We start from the raw sequence: 23498 nt of genomic DNA, 5'->3' as shown, positions 1-23498 counted from the left end.
CAAGAAGACGGCAGTGAAGAAACGTAATGTGTCGAGGTAAATATTAATTGTAAACAGTAAACTGTAAAAAGTAAAAAATAAAAAATAAAAAAAATGTTATTAACTTTTAATGCTAGCTATGAAATTAGCCTCGGCGAAACTAGTCAGTAAAAATGTTTTAAATGTAATTACCTCTACTGTCGTTTCCACCACAGTTTATCAAAAACACGACATGATTTGAGATGTGGTGGAAATCTTCATGACTGAAAATGACAAAAATGACAAAATTCTCCCGTGATGCATGTGTGCTAATTGTTGGATATTAGGTAGACCTATTATTAAAGTAGACAAATAAAATTAAATGAGTATGAAAATTGTGCTTTGAGAGAGTTTGTCTAAAAGTTCACAATTTAGACCTTTGAAAATGCATCCACATATATCAGATAATAAAAATAATGCGTATGATATTTGCATAACACGAGTTATGACATATATTTTGAAGTATGTTTTATTTTTATTTATTTATTTTAATCATAATTTATCAGATATATTGTCATATTATTAACATGCAAATAATTTGAGTAAAAAAAAAAAACATGTGCTATTTTGCGCGTCCAGTAGGTGGAGGCGTTGAGAGAGAAGGAGAGAGAGGGAAAGAGAGAGGGAGAGGGAGGGAGAGAGCGAGAGAGGGGGGGATGATGATGATGATGGATCTGTAGTCCTGTAGTCGCATCAGCGCACATCTCACACAGAAGAGCTTCATAGACCGGCGACATGTGGAAGATTGTGGAGCTCGTGGCTTGTTTACTTATGATGTCCAGTCATGTATCATCTCAGAACAAGGTAAGAAAGAGTACAAGTTTGAGAATGAGTTTTGATGCATTTATTGAAAAGCTTGTTAAGATATTATTGCAGAACTGTTATTCCAGAATACTATACTAAATATTACTATAATCATGCTTTACTTATTCTAAAAAATTTAATCCTTTTATGCATGAACTGTCAAAATTTAGAATTTTTATTTACTCAGTTGCATTCAAAAACTTAGCTATTCATTATATAATGTAATTTTATAAATATCAGTTTTATTAAGTGTTAAAAATAACTTTTTATCAGTTGGGAGTGTAATGGCTTGTTTTGCACTGAAGATAAAAGCAGATACATTTGATCATGTTTAGTTCAGTGGGATTTGGTTTTATAGTTAAAATGATTATTCGCACGGGTGGGCACTTTGAAAGTGCTGGGATTAAACTCTTCAGCAGGGCACACACACCGCGCCCAACTCAAGCACCGCTGGCACGAGTTCAAAGGTCTTGGGTTCATGATTGGAAAAATATCATAACACAGTCAAATCACAGGTGCTCAGTTCTGCTCCTGAACCTTTCTGCTGTGTTGTTCTAACTATAATCTAATACACATGCACAGAAGAATATCCGATTGTTCAGAGGTTTTTCAATTCATTACACATTAGATTTATTGTTAAAATTAAAAGAGGCGTCATTTGGAGTTCTTCAGTTCACCACAGTTCTATCAAGAACTTACAGAATGGAATTCTGAGTTTTTGCAAGAAGACAGTGTCAGTGGTTCCTCAGTATCAGTACTGTTTTGTCTGTTGTATTAAAATGTTATAAAAAAGCCTCTCCAAAATCAGGCATCAAACTGTTCTAATAATACTTTTGTGAGTTGCCTGGTATAGAAAATGTTTGAATGGGAAAAAAAAGCCCTGATTTAATTCCTAAAAAAAAGCTAATATTGACTCTAATCTTTTATTGTTTGCAATTCATTTAGTATCAACTTTGTGTCTGATGTTTCTACTGAAATTTATATGACTTTATGGGGCAATTAAAGTGTATATAGCCTGATAATTTGCTCTTGGAAGAATTTGATGAGAAATGTGAGAGTCCATATTGAGATCTCTGATATGGTGTCTTGGCAAATCTGAGTGCACTTTGAGACATTGAGATCTTCTAGAGGAGGATTATGAGCATTTCTTTTGTCCTCAGGAGAAATATCTTAGAAGGAAAAGACCATGTGCTCTTTATTTAATTGCATTGCTGTCTACAATCCTCAACACCCTTTCGGAACCTCTCTTTTTTCACATAAATGCCATTGAAGATCTATTTTCAGTTCCCCAAAGAACCTTTTTGTAAACAGTACTTAAAAGAACCTACATTTTAATAATCTATGAACCTTTTTCCAGTATTAAGCCCAAAGTATACTTCACTTTTACGCGTATGCGAGGGTCAGCGTACAATGCGCGTGACGCGAATTTCGTCATCAGAAGAGTACGCGCACTACTGATTTTTTGTAACCGCGCAAACTTGTAAGCGCAGGTCGTATTTGCGCATTTAATTTTTTTTGGAGTAATTAGTTCCACAAGGTGGCAACCATGCCCTGTGGGCGTCAATTCACAAGGTAGTCGAAGAAAACCTGCATAAACAGAACAGACTGGAACACATGCAAGCTACAGCGACGATGGAGGCCTACGTAGATGAGAGATTGTGCAAAGAGGTTAGAAAGTACCCTCATTTGTACAACTCTAGCATGAAAGAATACAAATATATTTACATGGATTGTAACTCGTGGCAAAAAATTGCTCAAAACTGCGCATGTGTCGAACGCCTGTGTACACGCACAAGCCAAGTGAAGTATACTTTGCAAGGCCGTGCGTTCGACTGTACGTACGTGTTAAAAAACAAAGTATACCCAGGGATTAAAGAACCTTTTGTCCATTGGGAAGGTTCTGTGGATGTTAAAGGTTCTTTATGGAATCATTGATGCCAATACAGAACCTTTATTTTTAAGAGTGAGAAAAATGTTCAATATACATTTTTCCTTATTTTCAGATAAACCTATGATAAAGACTGAGTCCCAGGTGTGTTTGATTATAGTTGATCTGAACTCACGAAGGTAGATCTCCAGGAGCAAACCTGAGAATTCTAAATCATGCATTTGAGTAACATATAGTATGGAAAGAGTGCAGAGACATCTGAAAAAAAAGAAGAAAAAAAAATATTCAAGCAAGCTGCAAGACAGCTGCTTTCTAATCCATCATATAGTTTCCAGTATCCTTCCATTATAATCTCCACTCCAAACTCCAAAATGTATTTTATGGTCACATCTTCAACATTTTGCACTCCAAACATTCACATGGCACCTAATGAGAAGTGTTTACCACTTCATTTGAAGCTTTCTTTGAGCCTCCAGCTGTGGCGGACAGATGAAAGGCTGATGTGTGCACGGCGAAAGTCACTTCGGCTAATTCGGTTGATTTACCACGAATAAAACCGCACATGAGAAAACGACACTGAGACGTCACGACGCATCAAGAGCCGCGTTTATCACAGCTCACGGCACACTGGAGAAGAGGACAGGGCCCCAATCCTCACTTTTGTAAGATTGTTTTATTGTTTTAATCATTGCATTAAATTGTCGCTGAGCATTAAAAAAAAATCAGACAGAGAGGAAAAAAAATGTTTTTTTCCCATGCAAAGCTCAGTGCCATGATGCTAATTTGATGAGAAATGATTTATCCTTGCACATCTTTAAAATCACATAATGCACATAATCTGTAATCAAAATAACTTCCCCTCCCTCCTGCAGCATCTCTCCTCTGATGAAGTGTTTACTGGCGTGAGGGCGGGGAAACCTGTCACTCACATGAGATCCACCAATAGCAAACCACAACCATCCAAACAATTCCCCACTGACAAAAGTCCTGCTTTACATTTATTCTTGTTCAAGAAGCTGTTTCACTCAGATATACGTCACAATAGGGAAGAAAAGTCTATCACAACTTTTATTTCATGCTGACTTTAACAAATGGCACTTAAAAGTGGGTCAGTCCAATTTAAAAACTCTCAAGGGGTGATAGAGGAGGGGTAGGAACAAGAAGAGAAAGACTGTGTGAGGCTTCTGTTTTTTTTTTTTTTTTGTTTGTTTGTTTGTTTTTTCCTTGCAGTAGTTCTGGCAAAGATTGATATGTAGCTAAATTACTAATTATCTCAGTTGAATTTGGAAGGACAAAAAGTCAGTCCGGTCCCTCACATGGGATTACAGAGGATTTGACCTATAAGGAGGATTACTTCCACATTTATCTGTCCTCTCCTCATGAAGTTTACATTTCAGAGTTCTCACAGTTGTTATGTCAGCTGCTGTGTGAATCAGAGTTTGCGCATTTATCTTTGTAAGTAGTGTATTTGTGCCACACGGGGTTTGAAGCACAGTCCGTTTGGCTCCGCTGATCATTCTGCACCTGTGCGTTTTGGTTACAGTCAGAGCTGATACTGGGCAACAAAAAGAGATGGAACTATAAGATTCAGCATGGACAGACTAGACAAAGTTTTAGGGTCTGTAAGAACAAAATTAATATTTTTATTCAGCATGGGCACATTAAATCAATCAAAAGTAAAGACATTTTTTCAATGTTACAAACCATTCTATTTCCAAAAAATGCTTGTTCTTTTGAACTTTCTATTACAGAATCCTGAAAAATGTATCATGGTTTCCATTAAGCAGCCATTATTAAGCAGCTTTGATAAAAATAAGAAATGTTTCTTAAACAACAAGTTAGCATATTACAATGATTTCTGAAGGATCATGTGACACTGAAGACTGGAGTAATGATGCTGAGAATTCAGCTTTGATCACAGAAATAATTACATTTTAAAATACATTCAAATAAAAATGGTTATTTTAAATTGGGGAAAAAAAATGTATACATTACAAAATCTTCCTAAGATGATTGTCTTAAATAAAAGACAATATCTAGTTATCTAGTTTTACAGGAATAGTTTACTCAAAAATCTTAATATTTAAACACCATAATTTCTCCCCAAACATGCTGTGCATATGTGACATATGTTTTAAAAATTGCAGAGGAGATGAAAAAGTTTGACTTAAATTGGGTCTGTTCCTCACTCAAAGCTATCATGTGAATTTGGAAGACTTTGAAAATAAAGCATGAGTCATTTAGCCTACTTTTATCATACTTTTATTTTGCTGTCAGCATGGTTATGTGGTGTAAATAACAATATTGCTGTTTAACTCTGTTTAACTCAATATATCTATTAATTCCTTGGGATTTGTCCTGCTGCCAGCATCTCAGTGGAAGAAATGCATCCCTGCTGTGGAAATCAGAGTGGATTCGCTTATTTTAGCACAACACAGCTGACACTTGCCCTCTGTTTGTTTGGAGACTTCAGTTGCTGTCCTAAACATGCCAAATAATAGCTGGGAAAGGGTGACCGTACATCCACAGTGACATGACACTGGCAAACTGATTATACTGTAAATAAATCATCATGTATGTCAATGAACTGATCCCTCAGAAAGATACAAACGCATATAGAAGTGTGGGGCAATAGAATACAAACATGTTTGAACAGCTAGTTAGCTCATAAATCACACACCAGTCTCCCACATACCCTTCACATAAACATTATCAGACATGCGGATCAAGCAATATGATCTTTTCTCACGCTTTAAATTACCAAAGTTGGCATGGTTTGATGATTTGTGTTTCCATTTGTTTTTTGAGAAGGTCTCAGAATTTCTGAAGAGGATATAAGTAATCCAAGATGTTAAACCTCCTCACACACACACACACACACACACACCTACAAGTATTTGACTAAATGCATTTATACTTCCTTTGCATAGTGTCTAAACTGATCTGAATATGGACACACTCTGTATGATGCGGTTTTCTGTTCTCAGAGGTCAAAGGTTACTCATTTGAAACCATCTGCTTGCTTTCCACTCAGTCCATTGACAATCACAGCCAAGAAGACAGATGAACCCTAAAGATGGTGTATTCTACAGCTCATGTGACTGATTTGCTCATGTTAACATTGGCTAGTTGATTTTGGACTGGTCTGTTGAAGTTAAGAGGTAGAGAAAAGATTCTATGTTTTTGGATTTGTCTTTATATGATTAACAGCAAAAGTAAATTCGCCAAATGACTTGATACTAATTACATTTTAGTAATTGAGTAATGATGGACACGTGGAGCTAGGAAGGGTCATAGGTCATTGTGGGACATGTGGCTTAATCACTGGTGACCTTTTGACCTCAAACTTTCATATCTGATGTCAGGAAGACAGCTCGGGTTTAAAGCACTGATCACTAAACTCAAGTCTCAGGCTGGCTTGAGATTGACCTTTATTCAAATAAAGACATTTTGATGTTGCAGGTCTCTAAAGAGAGCTAAAGTGAACATAGTTTTGCGAAGTGACAGAAATGAGGTCATTGGGTCACAGCACACAATGTAATTTCCTTCACTTTGTATCCATTTCCTTTTTAGATCTTTGGGGAGGAACAAGTCCGCATGACATCAGAGGGATCCGACTGCCGCTGTAAGTGCATCATGCGGCCTTTGACCCGGGACGCATGCGCTCGCTTGCGGACAGGAAGTGTGCGCGTGGAAGATTTTTACACGGTGGAGACGGTGAGTTCCGGAGCCGACTGTAAATGCTCCTGCACGGCTCCGCCCTCCTCTCTCAACCCCTGCGAGAATGAATGGAAGATGGAAAAACTCAAGAAACAGGCACCAGAGCTGCTCAAGGTAGACCTGATTCACTGTTTACTTTTAAAACACATCCCTTAAAATATATCCCATATCCAGAGTTTTTGCATGATAACCACAGTATAAGTTCTTTCATGCCTCATTTGCAAATAGTTTTTTTTTTTTCTCAATAATTTGCATATGGTATAAGCATGAAATATACTGTATATTATATATGAAAACAAGTTTTTATTAGTAATTTTGCTTAGTAAATTTATTTTATTTTATTTTGTTTAGATATTTTACTGAAAAAACAAAAGAACTGATTAAAGTCACCATGAAATCAAAATGGTTGATTCTTATTTTTTTTAATGAAATTATTACAGCATTTACTATAAATGATGTACCCATACACATTTAAAAAAAAAAAAAAAAAAAAAGTATGTTCCCTCGTAATGTGTAATCAAAAGAACTTCTAGTGTCTTCTCTTCCCTGATGACGTGTTTACTGGCGCAAGGGCGGGGCAACCTCACATGAGATCCACCAGCAGCAAACCACAACCATCCAAAAATCCAATCAATTGACCCTTCGCCAGGAGTTTGACAGGCGAGCTAACCAATCATAACGTCGAATCCGCCATTTTGTCCAACAAAGCAGTCAGGGGAGTTAGCAGATTAACGTAGGCGGACTTGAAAAATTGTGTGTACTGACGTCTTTCCGCGATTGAAACAACATTCCTTCTGATGTTCATTCACGTTTATTTGATGCTATAAATGAACTAGTAGGAGATGTAAGATCTAGTAAGAGATGATCGGTTTACGAACCACCTGAACTGAGGAGCTACAGCGATCTGTCATGACACATTAAAGAGCCACAAAATGGTATTTATTGTTTAAATTTCTTTAAAAATGACAAAATTTGAGACTTTGTTTCATATCAAAAGTAACCTGCTCTGTCTTGTCTGTCGACGCATCAGTGTCCTCTTTGCTCCGCAATGTATTTTTCACTGCTTGAGAACATGATGTGTGGCGAGAGAGTGACATGGCTTGTCGGACGTAGCAACAGTGACTAAAGGGGGCGGGTCTTTGCGAACGGTCAATTCCCAGTGCACAAAATCAAGCCCCGCCCTACATTTTTTCTTGTTTAAAAAGCCATTTCACTCAAATATACGTCACAATAGGGAAGAAAAGAGTATCACAACTTCCTTTCATACTGACAAAAAGACTTTAGCAGAATGTAAAAAAAAAACTATTTTAAAATGGTAAAAAAGTAAAAAATAGTAGCCTTTTACAAACTACAACTATAAATAATATAAATGCCACAGTTGTAATAAAAATGTATATGATGATTTAGTTACTACAGTTAGATTTAATTCAGTAAAAACATGGTAAATGTTTGTAAGGATAGCCTAAAATTGTACTTTTAAATTTAATTTTACAGATCCAGGCAATAAATTATCACTTGACTCATTTAAACATTATATTATTGGTCTATTAACCAAATTCAGCGGTCTATTAACCAAATTCAGCAGTCTATAACTTCAACCTGTTTGCACTCAAAAATATGAGCCCAACTTTGTATTTTAACAATGTACTAATGTGTTTGGATGTTACTGATATGCTACTAAAACATGACTGATGCACAACTGTGACATAACTTTAAAAGAAGTAGGAAAGGAAGTGCTCTTTTTGAGGTTAACAGCACACTGACTCACTTGAGAATGTTGAACGGCAGAATTCTGGGCATGTATGCGGCGCACGTGTTCGCAAGTGTGTTTTTATAGCACCTGTCCTCTTTCCTCTGCACCATTCCTGTCTGCTTCACTCTTTCCATCTTTTCTTCTCCTTTGTCCATCTGTCTGAGCATTTCAGTTCATATCTCCACATTACACACACACACACACACACACACACACACAGAGCCACATGACAATCCTGTTGAACAGTCCAGGGTTCTGTATTACTACAGCCAAGCCCGGTGCCAGGACCAAGACTTGGGGGGGCTAGTGACCACAATGAAATCGTGCTCGGGGGTGTATGGTGGGACCCCCTCAGTTGAAATCGCATTCTGGGGGAGGGGAGGGCCTTGAGATCATTGCAAGCCCCCCCAAACCCCCTGCCTTACAACGGGCCTGACTACATCTATGTTAAAGTCTGCAAAATCATTCAGCAACCTTTAGTCAGTAGTTAAACACAATAGTTTTAATATTTCTACCTCAAACATTTGCTGATTTAGTGCTGTTTAGCTCCAAACATGTGTCTCTATTTTAACCTCGCTGCAGTTTCTTCATATCTGTTGATGCTGCATGGAGCTGTAAATCAACACGACAGTCAAGCTGTTACACGACTGAACTTTCTGCAGCACGCGTCAACAATAAGCATATGAGGAATTCACTCTCATGAAGAAAAAAACACTCCAGGCTGTCTTTTCCCTGTTAAAAAAGACCAGCTTAAATCCAAACTAAATTTTTTTTAATTTTTTTTTTTATGGAAGTTAAAGTTTATGGATGATGTTTCCCAAAGGAATAAAAAAATAAAAAAAGGTAATTGTGACTTTTTAATCTCACAATTTTTTTTATTCTCACAATTGTGAATTATAAAGGCAGAATTGCGAGATATAAACAATTGCAAGAAAAAAGTCAGAATTGCAAGTATTTTTTTTGTAGAATTATGATAGAAAAAGTCACAATTGTGTTAAAAAGTCAGTTTATATATCGCAATTCTCACTTTATATCTCACAATTCTGACTTTTTTCCTCAGAATTGAGAGATATAAACTTGCAATTGTGAGTTATAAAGTCCAAATTGCAAGATATAAACTTCGCAACTCTGCGTGTTAAAAAGTCCAATATAAACGTACAATTATGTTCTTTTTTTCTCGCAATTGCGAGTTTATATCCTGCAATTCTGACTTTATAAATCAAAATTGCAAGTTTATATCACAATTCTGAGAAAAAAAAGTTGCAATTACCTTTTTTATTTTTTTATTTCCTGGTGGAAACAAGCTTTCATTAGTTTTGGCCAGTGCACCAGCATGGTTTTTCTTGTGAAGCTGATTGAGCGAAGTAACAATATGTTAATCATTATTGTCAATCATTGATGTGACAAACTGTCAAACATTACTGCAGATTGAAAATGAAACCCAAGCAGCTGCTTTGTGAACCTCCAAAAGTAATTTTTCACTCGTTTCATTTTTGAAAGTCCTAATTGTTTGTGTGCAGTTGCAGTCCATGGTGGACCTTCTGGAAGGAACTCTCTTCAGCATGGACCTTCTTAAAGTTCACTCGTACATCAACAAGGTGGTGTCTCAGATGAACAACCTGGAGGAGGTGAGTGTGATTACACTGGCCGTGTGCGTGTGAACATACACATGTGAACATTAATGAGCCGTGGCTGGGTTTAACTGGACATTCTGTGGGTACCCACAATGCTCTGGCCAAAGTTATTAACCATTATACAGCCCTGCTTTGGCTTGAGGGATGGGAAAATAATGTGTGTGTGTGAGAAAGAGTGGGACAGAGAGAGGAAATGACCAAAGGGTGAAAACCCCAGTCATGTAATAGTCACACTTATGTACTCTGTTTTTATTTCCAATTAAATTTTGCTCATTATCGGGTAAAGCTGGGCTAGAAATTGGCACCGCAATAAATTTACTGCATGTACTCTGCGGGTCATTATCAAATACCTTACTTATAAAGTCTGAGACCACTAGTGAAAATGCTTCTATTTTGCATTTTTCTAATTTGATTATAGTTTTAATTTAATTACACAGTACTGTTCAAAAGTCTGGTGTCAGTACAATTTTTTTTTGTTGAAAGAAATTAATTATTTTATCCAGCAAGGATGCATTAAATTGATCAAGAGTCTAAGTGAAGACATTCAAAGACATTCATAATTTTATGAAAGATTTCTATTATTTCAAACAGGCGCTTTTCTTTTATTCATCAAATAATTTTTAAAATGTATCAGTTTCCACAAAAATATTAAGCAGCACAACATTGAGAATAATAAGGAATGTTTCTTTAGCAGCAAATCAGCTTATTAGAATGATTTCTGAAGGATCATGTGACACTGAAGACTGGAGTAATGATGCTGAAAATTCAGCTTTACCATCACAGGAATAAATTATGTTTTAAAATATATTCAAATTTTACTATATTACCATTTTTACTGTATTTTTGATCAAATTAATGCAGCCTTGGTAAGCCTAAGAGAATATAAGACAATATTAAGTAAAATGTTTAATTGAAAGAGTAGTTGTGTGATGTAAAGTTGTGTACTTTACCTCATGCAGATGATAAAGATGAACCTCTCTCGGGAGAATGACTTTGTGAGAGACAGTGTGGCGACTCTGACCAATCAGCTACGGCAGTACGAGAACCATTCTGACATCATGATGAGCATAAAGAAGGAGCTATCCAATCTTGGCCTTCAGCTGCTGCAGAAAGACTCCTCCTCCTCAGGCCCTAAAAGCAAAGTACAGGTAAGGTCATGACCTTTCATCTCTGACTTTGATGATTTGACTTAAGTTATGTTCAGATTGGAATACTGAATACTATGGTAATTATTAATTTAAATTCACTTGAAGGGGTCCATTTCCAACTTTCTTTAGTGTGTAATGTTGCTGTTTGAGCATGAAAAAGGTCTGCAAAGTTACAAAGCTCAAAGTCAGTCCAAAGGGAGTCATTCTCTATATCAGTTTTTGAACTCCCTGGAACGCCTCCATTGTAGTCTTGAGTTTCTTCTAAGAAGGAGCACGTCACAATATTCCTCATTTAAGTGATTCCCGCCCAAGGCATACACAAAAAAGGAGGTGAGTTCTGGTTGAGTTAGTTAGTAGTGTGTTGAAACTCGCTGTTATGGTTAGGGGCGTGACATTTTCTAAAAACACACAAAGCTGTTGACCAATCACAACTCAGTGGTCCAGCCAACCAATCAGAGCACATTGCTCTTTTCGGAAGGAGGGGTTTCATAGAGACAGGAACTAAACAGAACTTTACTGACAGACTGGGAAGAGAGGTGCTGCAATAATATAAAATCTGTGGGATAAAAAAACATGTTTTATAAACATTCAAGCACGAAAACCTATTCTAGTAGACCCCAAAAACAAAATCAAGACTTTGAAAAAGGGCATAATAGGTCCCCTTTAATAGTGTGCTGCATTATATCACATGATCATTTAATTTAGTGAGTAGCATCCACTTCTTCTCTGACATAAAATTGGTTTATTTTGCATTTTTAATTCCATTTTGGCTGTCCAAATCAATTAATGAGTCAAGAATGAGATGTTAAAAATGGCAATTGATATCTCTTCCAGTTCATTTGTCACACTGGAAATGGAAGTCAAGTTGAGTGCATTGCATTGTGGGATACAGGGGTCTGCTCTGGTAGAATACAGAAAATATGCAAACTATGTGCTTTTGTAATATAAGACATATCTATAAAACTGCATAGAGTATATGTAATATAGTTTTTAGGGATGAGATCTCTAACATCTGTTGAGTTAGACATGTGTTATGCTTGTAGGACACACTGGGGACAAATATCAAAGATGCTTCAAAGTTTCCAGCAAAGAAACCAGAAAAAGGGAAACCTCCACCAAAGCCAGTGAAGGAAAAGCTGCCTAAGCCAAAGAAAGAGACCGCAAAACCAAACAAACCCAGTAAACCAGAGCAAACAGACCTGCCCAATAAAACCAAATCATCACAAAACCAGCCAGGACTCATCCGGGGAATCACATATTACAAAGCCACCAAAACCGACGGGACGGGCAACCAAAACAGAGGTAAGACACACATTATCTTAGCCTCTAAAGCATTGTTATTGAATAAAAGACATTACTCTCTTTATAAACATTTTTGCCTTTAGAGATTGTGTTGTACTGAGGTATGAGTTAGCTAAATTCTGGGGAGTAACTTCACCAATTTTGCTTGCAAATTTATAGCTAGATCAGACACACCCAGGAACACATATTCAATATTCAGGCCAATTCACACTGCACTGATAGACGCCGACAGACCGACACTTCATCATGTTTTGTCAGATCAGTGTGTTAGCCCCATCAGCGTCTGTTGGCGTTGACCGGCTCTTGTTTTCACCAAATTAACATGTTAAATCAGCATTTCGTGTCGGGTCTTGGAATGTTTGAGAAGTGACGTACTGTAATCTGGTGATTGTCAGCGTTGGTCGCTATCTGTCAGTGCAGAGTGAATTGGCCTTTATAGAGACAATGTTGTTTCCTTTGTATTCCCCATAGAAGCACAGCTGCTTGTATCCATGCCAGTCCAGACACACACACACTCAATCTTAGATATTAGCAGACACTTTCATAACTTAAGACACATGTGCACACGTTCTTACACACAGTCATTCATTTTAGACCACTTCATCTGTTGAAAGTGTGGAACTGTTTTCTGATAGTATAATAAAAACTTATATAATATTGATATGGTATGCAGAATAAAATGCAGAATGCATTGTCTGTATCACATTACCCACGCTAAAACAGAGACAAGAAATTCCAGTTCCCTTTTTGCAGGAAAATCTCCCAGATGCACTGATGATAAACACACACACACTCTCTCTTGTGCACTTCGTTATTAAATGAAGACATACCCATGAGTTCTGTTGTTTTAAATAAAAGCATTTTTACAGTTAAAAGAAAGTATTTCCTTTTTTTATGAAGCTGACAAGCAAAGCAAATCTACTGTGGCAAATAAAGTTATTTTGATATGATTTTCCAATTGAGGATGTCCCGGATGTCCTCAAAGGAAGGTTTTGTCAGATTGCTCTCACTTTTGAGGATATTTTTGGGCCCCAAACTATAGCCAAGTACACACACACACTGTACTCTCACATAATGAACAGCTTACAGCGAGATTCGATCTCAGTATCTTGGAACTAGATGATCCAGCACTCAAGCTAACAGGATACTAGTGTAGGATGCCCGCCAGAGAGTGTCTTTAGAGCCTGAAATGACAGCCAACATACACTAATGAATCAGTTTCAGTTTCTGACATGACATTCATATCGGCATTAGGGTTTCTACAAAAAACAGCCAAATGTCTCCAATTCAACAGTGTTTCCATTCATGTGGGCTTTCAGCCTCAGTTCCTGTTTAAGCTTTAGATGTGTGCCTTAGCCCGACAGTCTCCATGGTTACCGCCGTTTGCTTGACAGTCTGTGTGATTACTGATTTTTTTCTTTGAATTATACAAGAACGATTCTGAAAGCACCACAATCAATGGCGGCTTTAGAGACATGTAATGTGGTCTGATCTAATCTTGTGTTATCCATAGGCGTAACCTAATCGCTGCTTCCCAAATTGGGTCCCGACTATTTCAGTGCATGTCAGATACAATCAAACGGAATTTGATTAAGGCATAAATTACTGTAATTGAAAGGACCTAAGATGGACACACTTTCGAAAAGTTTAGTCTGTAAACTAGCACTTTGGAAACGTTTCATATTGCAGTTTTGGTTTACAGATAAAAACCCAAAATTAAGTTTTATAACTCTGATGTCTTGTAAAGAGAAACTGTGCCAATGTGCCAATATCAAACCTGTAGATTTTATTCTGTGTACCATTTAAAGTTAGATGTTGGATATTCAACAGATATTCAAGATTAGGGGTATAAAATGTCAAATTAAGAATGGCGGTTACAGACCTGGAGATGTTGAAAGACGCTGAATAAGGAAACACGATGATGCAAGCATTCATTTTGAAGGTGTATGATTATTAACAGAGGATCATTTACAGTTTTAATGCACACTTTTCTAAAATAGTTTAAGTGTCATGTGATGACACAATAATGCATTTTATTTGCTTAATGTTGAAAATCAGGGTACACCTCTCATGTTGTGGGTATATATGCACTGATCGGGCATAACATTATGACCACTGACAGGTGAAGTGAATAACACTGATTATCTGTTCATTACGGCACCTGTTAGTGGGTGGGATATATTAGGCAGCAAGTGAACATTTTGTCCTCAAAGTTGATGTGTTAGAAGCAGGAAAATTGGGTAAGCGTAAGGATTTGAGTCAGTTTGACAAGAGCCAAATTGTGATGGCTAGACGATTGGGTCAGAGCATCTCCAAAACTGCAGCTCTTGTGGGGTGTTCCCGGTCTGCAGTGGTCAGAATCTGTCAAAAGTGGTTCAAGGAAGGAACAGTGGTGAACCGGCGACAGGGTCATGGGCAGCTAAGGCTCACTGATGCACGTGGGGAGCGAAGGCTGGCCCGTGTGGTCCGATCCAACAGACGAGCTACTGTAGCTCAAATTGCTCAAGAAGTTAATGCTGGTTCTGATAGAAAGGTGTCAGAATACAGAGTGCATCACAGTTTGTTGCGTATGGGGCTGCATAGCCGCAGACCAGTCAGGGTGCCCATGCTGACCCCTGTCCACCGCTGAAAGTGCCAACAGTGGGCATGTGAGCATCAGAACCGGACCACGGAGCAATGGAAAAGGTGGCCTGGTCTCACGTGGATGGCTTTTTTTTTTTAGAAAGAATAGAGCATGGTGCTAGCAAACCCAATGTCATGGTTTTCAATTCCCATGGAATGCATTAAATAAGTTTACCTTGAATGAAATGAATGTTTACCAAATGTATAAATGTACTGTCTTTAGATCCTAGATCACTTCTAATTTCCAAAACCAATGCTTTCTGTCCACTAAATGTTTACTGTCAGCTGAAATTTTGTGGAATTGCATATTTTCAGTGATTTATCTGTTAAAAGAAATGATCTCTGTCCCTCGGAAGCCTTGTTTTTGTTCAAGTCTAATTGAATATGGCATCGCCACTGACTAAGGACTATTTAACTTTGTTAGCGTGTCTTGGCATTTGGACTGGATTTGTTTGACTGGTTTAAGATAATGTATAACAGAGCTGTGATGCAGATTCAGTATGATCTGTCCTGACAGGAATGCAAAGTCAATACAAAAGCCGGCGGACCGTGCGTAAGTCAAGTAAAAATGTTCTAATAAACATAAATTACTTTAATAAATACAATGTTTATTTTCGTCGTCCCACCCTGTGATCTAATGTACAGTAATCGAATCCATTCTCTCGTTAAATATAGCCTGCCACCCTAGCAGGTGCACCACCACAGTAAATGTATGGTAAGATGGAGCATGTTATATGCTCAACGTGACAGCGGTTACAAACCAGGTGTATTCATATTCCTGGAGAGCAGTTTGGCAAAATACTCACTCAAATGTCAACTTACATTGTTTTTATATGCAAGTCATTTTTTCCTGGAAGTGTTAAGTAATTGGTGTAGAAACAAGTTTGAAACTCAAACTTCAACATGTCAACAAAGTTTTATTAGCATGACGGTTAAAGAAGTACAATGTTTCCAGAGACTTCATGTACCCACACAGAGCAGGTGTAGGAAATAAAATGAGTCTGTATTTGGCTAGAATCTGCTCTTGTGTAGTATTTATGAATCTGTCGATTCATATATTGTTTTTAGCATTTCAGTATTATATGTTTGTGTTTGATCTATTTGATGATTTGCATGATGTTAATTCTTGAATTCACAGTTCATTTTTACAAACAACAATTCAGTAAACAGGTTTTAGGTTTCTGACCAAATTTGACAAGTTGCTTTGATTTTTTTTTTTTTTTTTTTTTTTCCCAGTCAAAGCTTTATTATATACATGCATGTAAAGATGTTGCCGTCTTCTAAACTACACTGCTAAATAGAAAATATTATATTTATTTTATCTCGCTTTTAATCACTTGCATACCAGTGCAACATAAGGTTGAGTGAGTGTGCAGTGCATTTATTGAAGTGTGACATGTGAGGTGATTTTAATCTCTTGCTCTGTTTCTGTTCTTTTTCTATCAGGTGACGAGAGAACTGATGAAACGGACACATTGCTTGAGGTAGAAGTAGAAGAAGAGCAAAGTACCTTAGCTCCCGTCACTTTAGCAACAGAGACTACCCCAACAACCGTACCCACAACAACATCAACCACTCCTCCCACAACAACAGCAACCCAGAGGACAACAACAACTAGCAGAACAATATACAGAGAGGAACGACCGGCCCCAACGATAGCACTAGTGTTGGACAACACCGGCAATAACTCATACATCGCAGGTATAGTATATATTTGTGCAAAAGCAGCACCACGAAAATGACCCTAAACTAAAACCTATTGGTTTAAAAACAGCGTAAACTGAAATAAAATAATGCAAATTAAATGTAAAAAAAAACTAAGCTAAACTTAAAACTGTGCCTTAAAAATTTTTCAACCAAGCGAAATGGTTGAATCCTGGTGCATGTGTTGTTGAGCTGAAATTGATTTTTTTTTTTCTCTTTTTTTTTGGAAGTTAAAGAGCACAGCTGTGAAGGGACGCTGGCGTCAGTTGAGCTGCCGGTGAAACAGCACAGTTATGGCAGGAACGAGGGCGCGTGGATGAAGGATCCCGCCGCCAAGGACTCCAAAATCTACGTCACCAACTATTACTACGGCAACAACCTTGTAGAGTTCCGGAACTTGGACAACTTTAAACAGGGTGTGTAAAATAATTCTGCTCTTTAGAGACATACAAATTAATGATTTATTTAGTGCGGCTTTCTAGACAGATATTTGAGTCAATACCCGGTTGGGTAGTGTATGTTTTGAGTTAAAAGTCAAGTTAAGTCACCTTTATTTATATAGCGCTTTTAACAATGCAGATTGTGTCAAAGCAGCTTTACAGTGATTATCCATCTTAAGTAAATTCAGTATTGATTCATTCCGATGTAAGAATCAATAGTTATTAATTTAGTTAATTTATCTATATCAGCACTGGAGTAAACAGTGAAGTCATCATCTAGCTCAGTTCAGTTCGCATACAATGGTGTCAACGCGGGCAGATCAAAACACTGTTGAATATCAAATGTCAAGTGTTAAAAGTTAAAAGCTCTTCATATAGTTTTTTATGAAACAAAGGCAGGGATTTTCCATTGGAAACGGTTGGGATTTCTAAATAAATGTAACTGTGAATGGTGTTGATGTTTGTGCTTGAGAACAAGCCAGTTTGTTTGTGTCTGGGTGTGTGCCTGGGTGTGTTGCTAAGTGAATTTGTATGTGTGAAAGAGATTGGAAGATGTTACAGATGATTTTATTGCGCATTTTTATAAGTGTGTTTGTGTGCCTGTTTAGACTGGTATTAATAGACTTCCAAAAACATTTCCTGTTAAGACAGAGCCAGGGGAGTCATACACTGATTTTTTTCAGCCAGCATCAGTGGCAATCTTGGCTGGCGTCGCAAGATATGTGATATAACCAAAGGGGAATAACACTTTAACTGCTTTAAGTTTGGTTGCAATTTTGCTCATTACAACTGTTATAGACAGAGCCTGATTAAAAAAAAAAAACTGATGTCAAATTTATAAATTCTGAAATAATTTATCATTTTTTTATACAACCCGAATTCCAGAAATGTTGGGACGTTTTTTAATTTTGAATAAAATGAAAACTAAAAGACTTTCAAATCACATGAGCCAATATTTTATACACAATAGAACATAAATAACATAACAAATGTTTAAAATGGAGAAATTTTACACTTTTATCCACTAAATGAGCTCATTTCAAATTTGATGCCTGCTACAGTTCTCAAAAAAGCTGGCATGGGGGCAACAAATGGCTGAAAATGCTAGAAAAGATTCAGCTGGGAGAACATCTAGCAACTAATTAAGTTAATTGATATCAGGTCTGTAACATGATTAGCTATAAAAGGAATGTCTTAGTGAGGCAGAGTCTCTCAGTAGTAAAGATGGGCAGAGCTGTGAAAGAGTGCGTAAAAAGAAATAGGAATACTTTAAAAACAATGTTCCTCAATGTCAAATTGCAAAGGCTTTGCAAATCTCATCATCTACAGTGCATAACATCATCAAAAGATTCAGAGAAACTGGAGAAATTTCTGTGCGTAAGGGACAAGGCCGAAGACCTTTATTGGATGCCTGTGGTCTTTGGGCCCTCAGACGTCACTGCATCACTCATCGGCATGATTGTGTCAATGACATTACTAAATGGGCCCAGGAATACTTCCAGAAACCACTGTCAGTAAACACAATCCGCTGTGCCATCTGCAGATGCCAACTAAATCTCTATCATGCAAAAAGGAAGCCATATGTGAACATGGTCCAGAAGCGCCGTCGTGTCCTGTGGGCCAAGGCTCATTTAAAATGGACTGTTTCAAAGTGGAAAAGTGTTCTATTGTCAGACGAGTCCAAACTTGTTGGAAATCACGGACGCCGTGTCCTCCTGTCTAAAGAGGAGGGAGACCTAGCATGTGGGCAGCTTGCATGTTTTGGAAGGCACTATGAATGCTGAAAGGTATATAAAGGTTTTAGAGCAACATATGCTCCCCTCCAGATGACGTATATTTCAGGGAAGGCCTTGTGTATTTCAGCAAGACAATGCAAAACCACATACTGCAGCTATTACAACAGCATGGCTTTGTCGTAGAAGAGTCCGGGTGCTGAATTGGCCTGCCTGCAGTCCAGATCTTTCACCTATAAAGAAGACCACAAACTCTTCAGCAGCTGGAATCCTATATCAGGTAAGAATGGGACCAACTTTCAACACCAAAACTCCAGAAACTCATAACCTCGATGCCCAGGACGTCTTCACACTGTTTTGAAAAGAAGAGGAGATGCTACACTATGGTAAACATGCCCCCGTGCCAACTATTTTGAGACCTGTAGCAGGCATCAAATTTGAAATGAGCTCATTTTGTGCATAAAATTGTAAAATTTCTCTGTTTAAACATTTATGTTATTTATGTTCTATTGTGAATAAAATGTGTGATTTGGAAGTCTTTTAGTTTTCATTTTATTCGAATTTAAAAAATGTCCCAACATTTCCGGAATTCGGGTTGTACATTAAATAAATAACAGTTATGTCATGACATCTCTAAGAGTGTTTAGCATGGTAATGTTGATATGTTTGGTCTTGGCGGAATAGATATGCGACGCTGTTATTGCTGCTACTGCTGCTGCTGCAGAGCAAGTACAGGACTTGCTACTGTCAATACATACATAACACACTGCTGTGAGCAAGTAAGACATGCTGCTGCTGTACGATAAGGCATACATGAATTACCCATAGCAGATCTATACAGGTGGAGCTGGGGAAGGTGGAGGGTTTCAGAAAGCGCGCTGTACCTGCTACGGCAAATGCTGACCAAGTATTTGAAGGTTGGGCACGCAAGCTCATTGGCTACTGAGACAGCAGGAACCAATCAGATGTGCCCTATAGAGAATGATGTGATTGCAGCCTGTGCCATCTAGTTTCATGACAGAACTTTGTATTTTTTTAAAAAGTCAAAACTAAGATTTGCTATTTTTTTTTAAATTCATGATTTCTAGACAAATACCTTTTCTTTTCTTTTTTTATCTACAATCATAAAAAATTATCTATTAAATTTAAGTTGCATTTAAAATCCATTTGCCTCATAAAATACCTTGGTTTGAATGGGTTTGTTGTGTTAAAGGTGTTAGTTCACCCAAAAATAAAAAAATTACCCCATAATTTACTCACCCTCAAGCCATCCTAGGTGTATATGACTTTCTTCTTTCAGCCAAACACAGTCAGAGTTATATTAAAAATGTCCTGGCTCGTTCAAGCTTTATAATGGGAGAGATAAGAGGATGAGTTTTTCAAGTGCAAAAAAAGTGCATCCATCGATCATAAACCGTACTCCACGCAGCTCCGGGGGTTAATAATGGCCTTCTGAAGTGAATCAATGCATTTGTGTAAGACAAATATCCTCCATTCACTCCCATTATAAAGCTTGGACAAGGATATTTTTTAATACATCTCTGATTATGTTTGGCTGAAAGAAGCAAGTCATATACACCTAGGATGGCTTGAGGGTGAATTATGGGGTAATTTACATTTTTGGGTGAACTATCCCTTTATGGTTTAGTCAGATTTATTGTTGCTTGGCAAATTTTCACAGGGAAAATCTATTTATTTCAATTGGAATCTATGCGATTGGGAATTTCGCTTGAGGGCGAATCATTTTCGCAAATTCCGCAACAAGCTCAAACTGGCCACATGGATTTGCCACTTTGACCAAAAAAAGTTGCTTGATTTGAAAGTGACCTGCCTGAGCTGTGCTTTATACAATCACTTCACTAATGACAATAAACAATGGACCTTTTTTGCCATGAAATTTAACTTTTGTGACCTTTACTCCAAAAATATAGCAACACTTTACCCACTTTCCTCTCTTTTTTTCCTGCAGGCCGTTGGAGTAACCTGTACAAGCTCCCTTATAACTGGATCGGAACGGGTCATGTTGTGTACAGAGGAGGGTTTTACTATAATCGTGCCTTCACAAAGAACATCATCAAATACGATCTCAGGCAACGGTACGTAGCCGCCTGGGCTCAGCTCCATGACGTCGTTTATGAAGACACCACACCTTGGAAGTGGAAAGGCCACTCTGATATCGACTTCGCCGTGGATGAGAACGGACTTTGGGTCATTTACCCTTCTGTTGACGATGACTACGGACAGGCTGAGGTCATTGTAGTCAGTAAACTAGATCCCAATGACCTGTCGGTCAAAAAGGACACAACGTGGAGGACGAGACTGAGACGAAATTCATTCGGGAACTGCTTCATAATATGCGGCGTCCTGTACGCAGTGGACATTTACAATCAGAGGGAAGGAGAGGTTTCATATGCGTATGACACGCTCACAGGGGCAGAGGCGTCTCCACGTTTACCATTCATTAACGAATACGGGTTCACCACACAAGTCGATTACAACCCTAAAGAGAAGATTCTGTACGCCTGGGACAATGGACACCAGCTCACCTACAACATCAACTTTGTAGAGCAGGAAAAGAAATGAAATCAGACTTTATTAATGCCATCTACTCTACGCTCCAGCGAAGCAAAAGCCACTTCCTGTATATCTGATCACAACTGCCTCATTGGTTCCAATGACAAACGCCCTCATGGAACAGTTCATCACGTCCTCATGAACTTAATAGACATTTGTTCGAGATTATATAAGGACAAAGGGATTACATAACCACTTAGTAGTTGCGTGCTGCTCTACAGTTCTAGAATTCACTGCCAGTTCTAGAATCCTGACAAACGGAATCTAAAGACCCTTTCACATGATTTACGTTAACATTCCCAATGCACTGCACTCAATGGAGTGAGCGTAGTGTTGAGCATTGTATCTTTGACCCATTTTGAAGTGCAACACATGGTTACCATACAATTACACAAAGCTTAACGTTAACCAATTGATCCCACATGCCACTGACTTTTCGAAGTATGATTATTGGACAATTCGCATGATGGTTTTGCTTTTTTGCTACTTAGCAACCCTGAAAAAAAAAAAGAACTTTGCAGGTAAAAGTCACACATGACGCTTGTCCTTAAAGTGTTAGTTCACCCAAAAATGACAGTTTTCAATTACAGCTTGTAGAGCTTTGAATATTTTTTTTGTATCTATTAAAAAACTTTACATAATTTACACTGTCCTAACCAGTCATGCTGCAATAAAGTGACAAACAATTACAAATTTTACAAACAAATTTTACTGTATGCATACATGTAAACAAATTACATGTATGCATACAGTAAAATTAAATAAATTAAAATTTTTAATGAATACAAGTATAATAATGAATAAAAAAATAATTTTTATGTAAGTAATGCAAGTTTTTAACTAGGAAAAAATGCAGAAAATAAATCTTTTTTCATGGATTGTATCTTTAATACTAATGTATTTTGTCTTGTCACTCACAAATTTCTACCTGTTTTTAGTATAAATAAGTTAAAAACAAGTAGAAATTAAATCTGCCAGTGCAGTAAGAAAACACACATTTATGTTTAGAATATAATCTGTTACTTCCCAAGTAAAATTATCTTGTTTAAAGGATTTTTATATATTTTAACAGGTAAATAAAAAGCGTTTATTAAGAATATAAGATTTCGAGCAGCAGACGACGCCTACCATGGCATCTCATTGATCCAAAATCCTGCTCACACAATTTTGTTTACACTGCGGACAAATGTCTCGCATCGCTCCTGGTTGGGACACGTGTAAACCATTAAGGTAAGAGTTTCGTGACATGCTCCTCTTTACTATAAATAAAGCTTACATGTCATGTCAACTATACCAACAACATAACGCAACCACCAATCTTTCATGTACCTATAATGATATTTTATAAACATAACAAGCATTCAAGACACACCTGCAGGAAAATTGGTGTCTGTTTTCACATCAAGAATGTGCCAGAAAATTGTCTTCCAGTGCTTCGGCCAATATAGCCTCAGTGGACTAGTAAAGCATGACATCATAATGGAGAAAGAATGCTTTGTGTGCTAATGAGAGCGTATGATTATGTTTGAGTCTCTCTAATGACTATAGAATGTTTATAACAAACAGACAGGTTGTGTGAGGAAAGCCTGTGTGATGCATGGGTACGGATACATACGTCATGTATAAACAGTTTAACAGTGTGTAGAATGTTGTTGTTGTGATTTTAAAGTGGTTTCTTGTCCTTGTGGTCACTGTAAATAGCAGAATATTTTGTTTTGATTGAGTTTTAGAAACACAATCTTCCCAAGAGGAAGAGATTGACTCTGTCAATGCAGCATGTCTGATTTTAATTAACTCTAATTGGATTTTGTTAAATGTGCAGTTGGTGTTGTGAAATATATTCCTAAACATATTAAAAAGACTGCTGGGATGGAAGTGGGAGCAGTTTCTGGTTTGTGAGAGTGTGTGGTAATGAAAGCCATTAAAATTGAAATTGACCCTATTTGTTTTCTTAATGCATGTTATTGGTCTTATTGTGAATGATTAATCTGGGCATTTTTACCATTTTGTTTTTGTTTTGTAATCTTTAATCAAAATTTATCTTGCTCTTCTTGTGATATGACTTACTTGATATCCAATGCAATAATCACTTTTCACAAACCAATCGATAGGAAAATGGGTAAAATGTTGCAACCGATGGATAAAATCAAGTCCCGCA

General features: G+C 37.4%; 1 protein-coding gene and 1 long non-coding RNA gene across 3 annotated transcripts; one reads left to right on the top strand and one right to left on the bottom strand.

Moving 5' to 3' along the window:
• The first annotated feature begins 687 nt into the window (after window positions 1-687).
• LOC127503416 (olfactomedin-like protein 2A) lies at window positions 688-23282 on the top strand. The gene is made up of 8 exons (XM_051877153.1): window positions 688-822; window positions 6284-6544; window positions 9704-9811; window positions 10777-10965; window positions 12009-12267; window positions 16336-16590; window positions 16824-17009; window positions 20736-23282. The coding sequence occupies exons 1-8, from the start codon at window positions 754-756 to the stop codon at window positions 21347-21349; spliced, it is 1941 nt and encodes a 646-aa protein (XP_051733113.1). The 5' UTR covers window positions 688-753; the 3' UTR covers window positions 21350-23282.
• On the bottom strand, window positions 6361-14315 carry LOC127503423 (uncharacterized). Of its 2 annotated transcripts, XR_007927085.1 has the most exons (5): window positions 14150-14315; window positions 13355-13451; window positions 10768-10948; window positions 8199-8362; window positions 6361-6486 (listed from the first exon to the last, which is right to left on the bottom strand). It is a non-coding gene; the product is annotated as an uncharacterized LOC127503423 (long non-coding RNA). The 2 variants fall into 2 exon arrangements; XR_007927086.1 differs by lacking the exon at window positions 13355-13451.
• Window positions 23283-23498: the final 216 nt, after the last annotated feature.

Source organism: Ctenopharyngodon idella, chromosome 21 (genome assembly GCF_019924925.1).
Source record: "Ctenopharyngodon idella isolate HZGC_01 chromosome 21, HZGC01, whole genome shotgun sequence".
Lineage (NCBI taxonomy): Eukaryota > Metazoa > Chordata > Actinopteri > Cypriniformes > Xenocyprididae > Ctenopharyngodon > Ctenopharyngodon idella.
The sequence above is the reverse complement of the archived record's forward strand: the minus strand, read 5'-3'. Positions and strand labels throughout refer to the sequence as shown.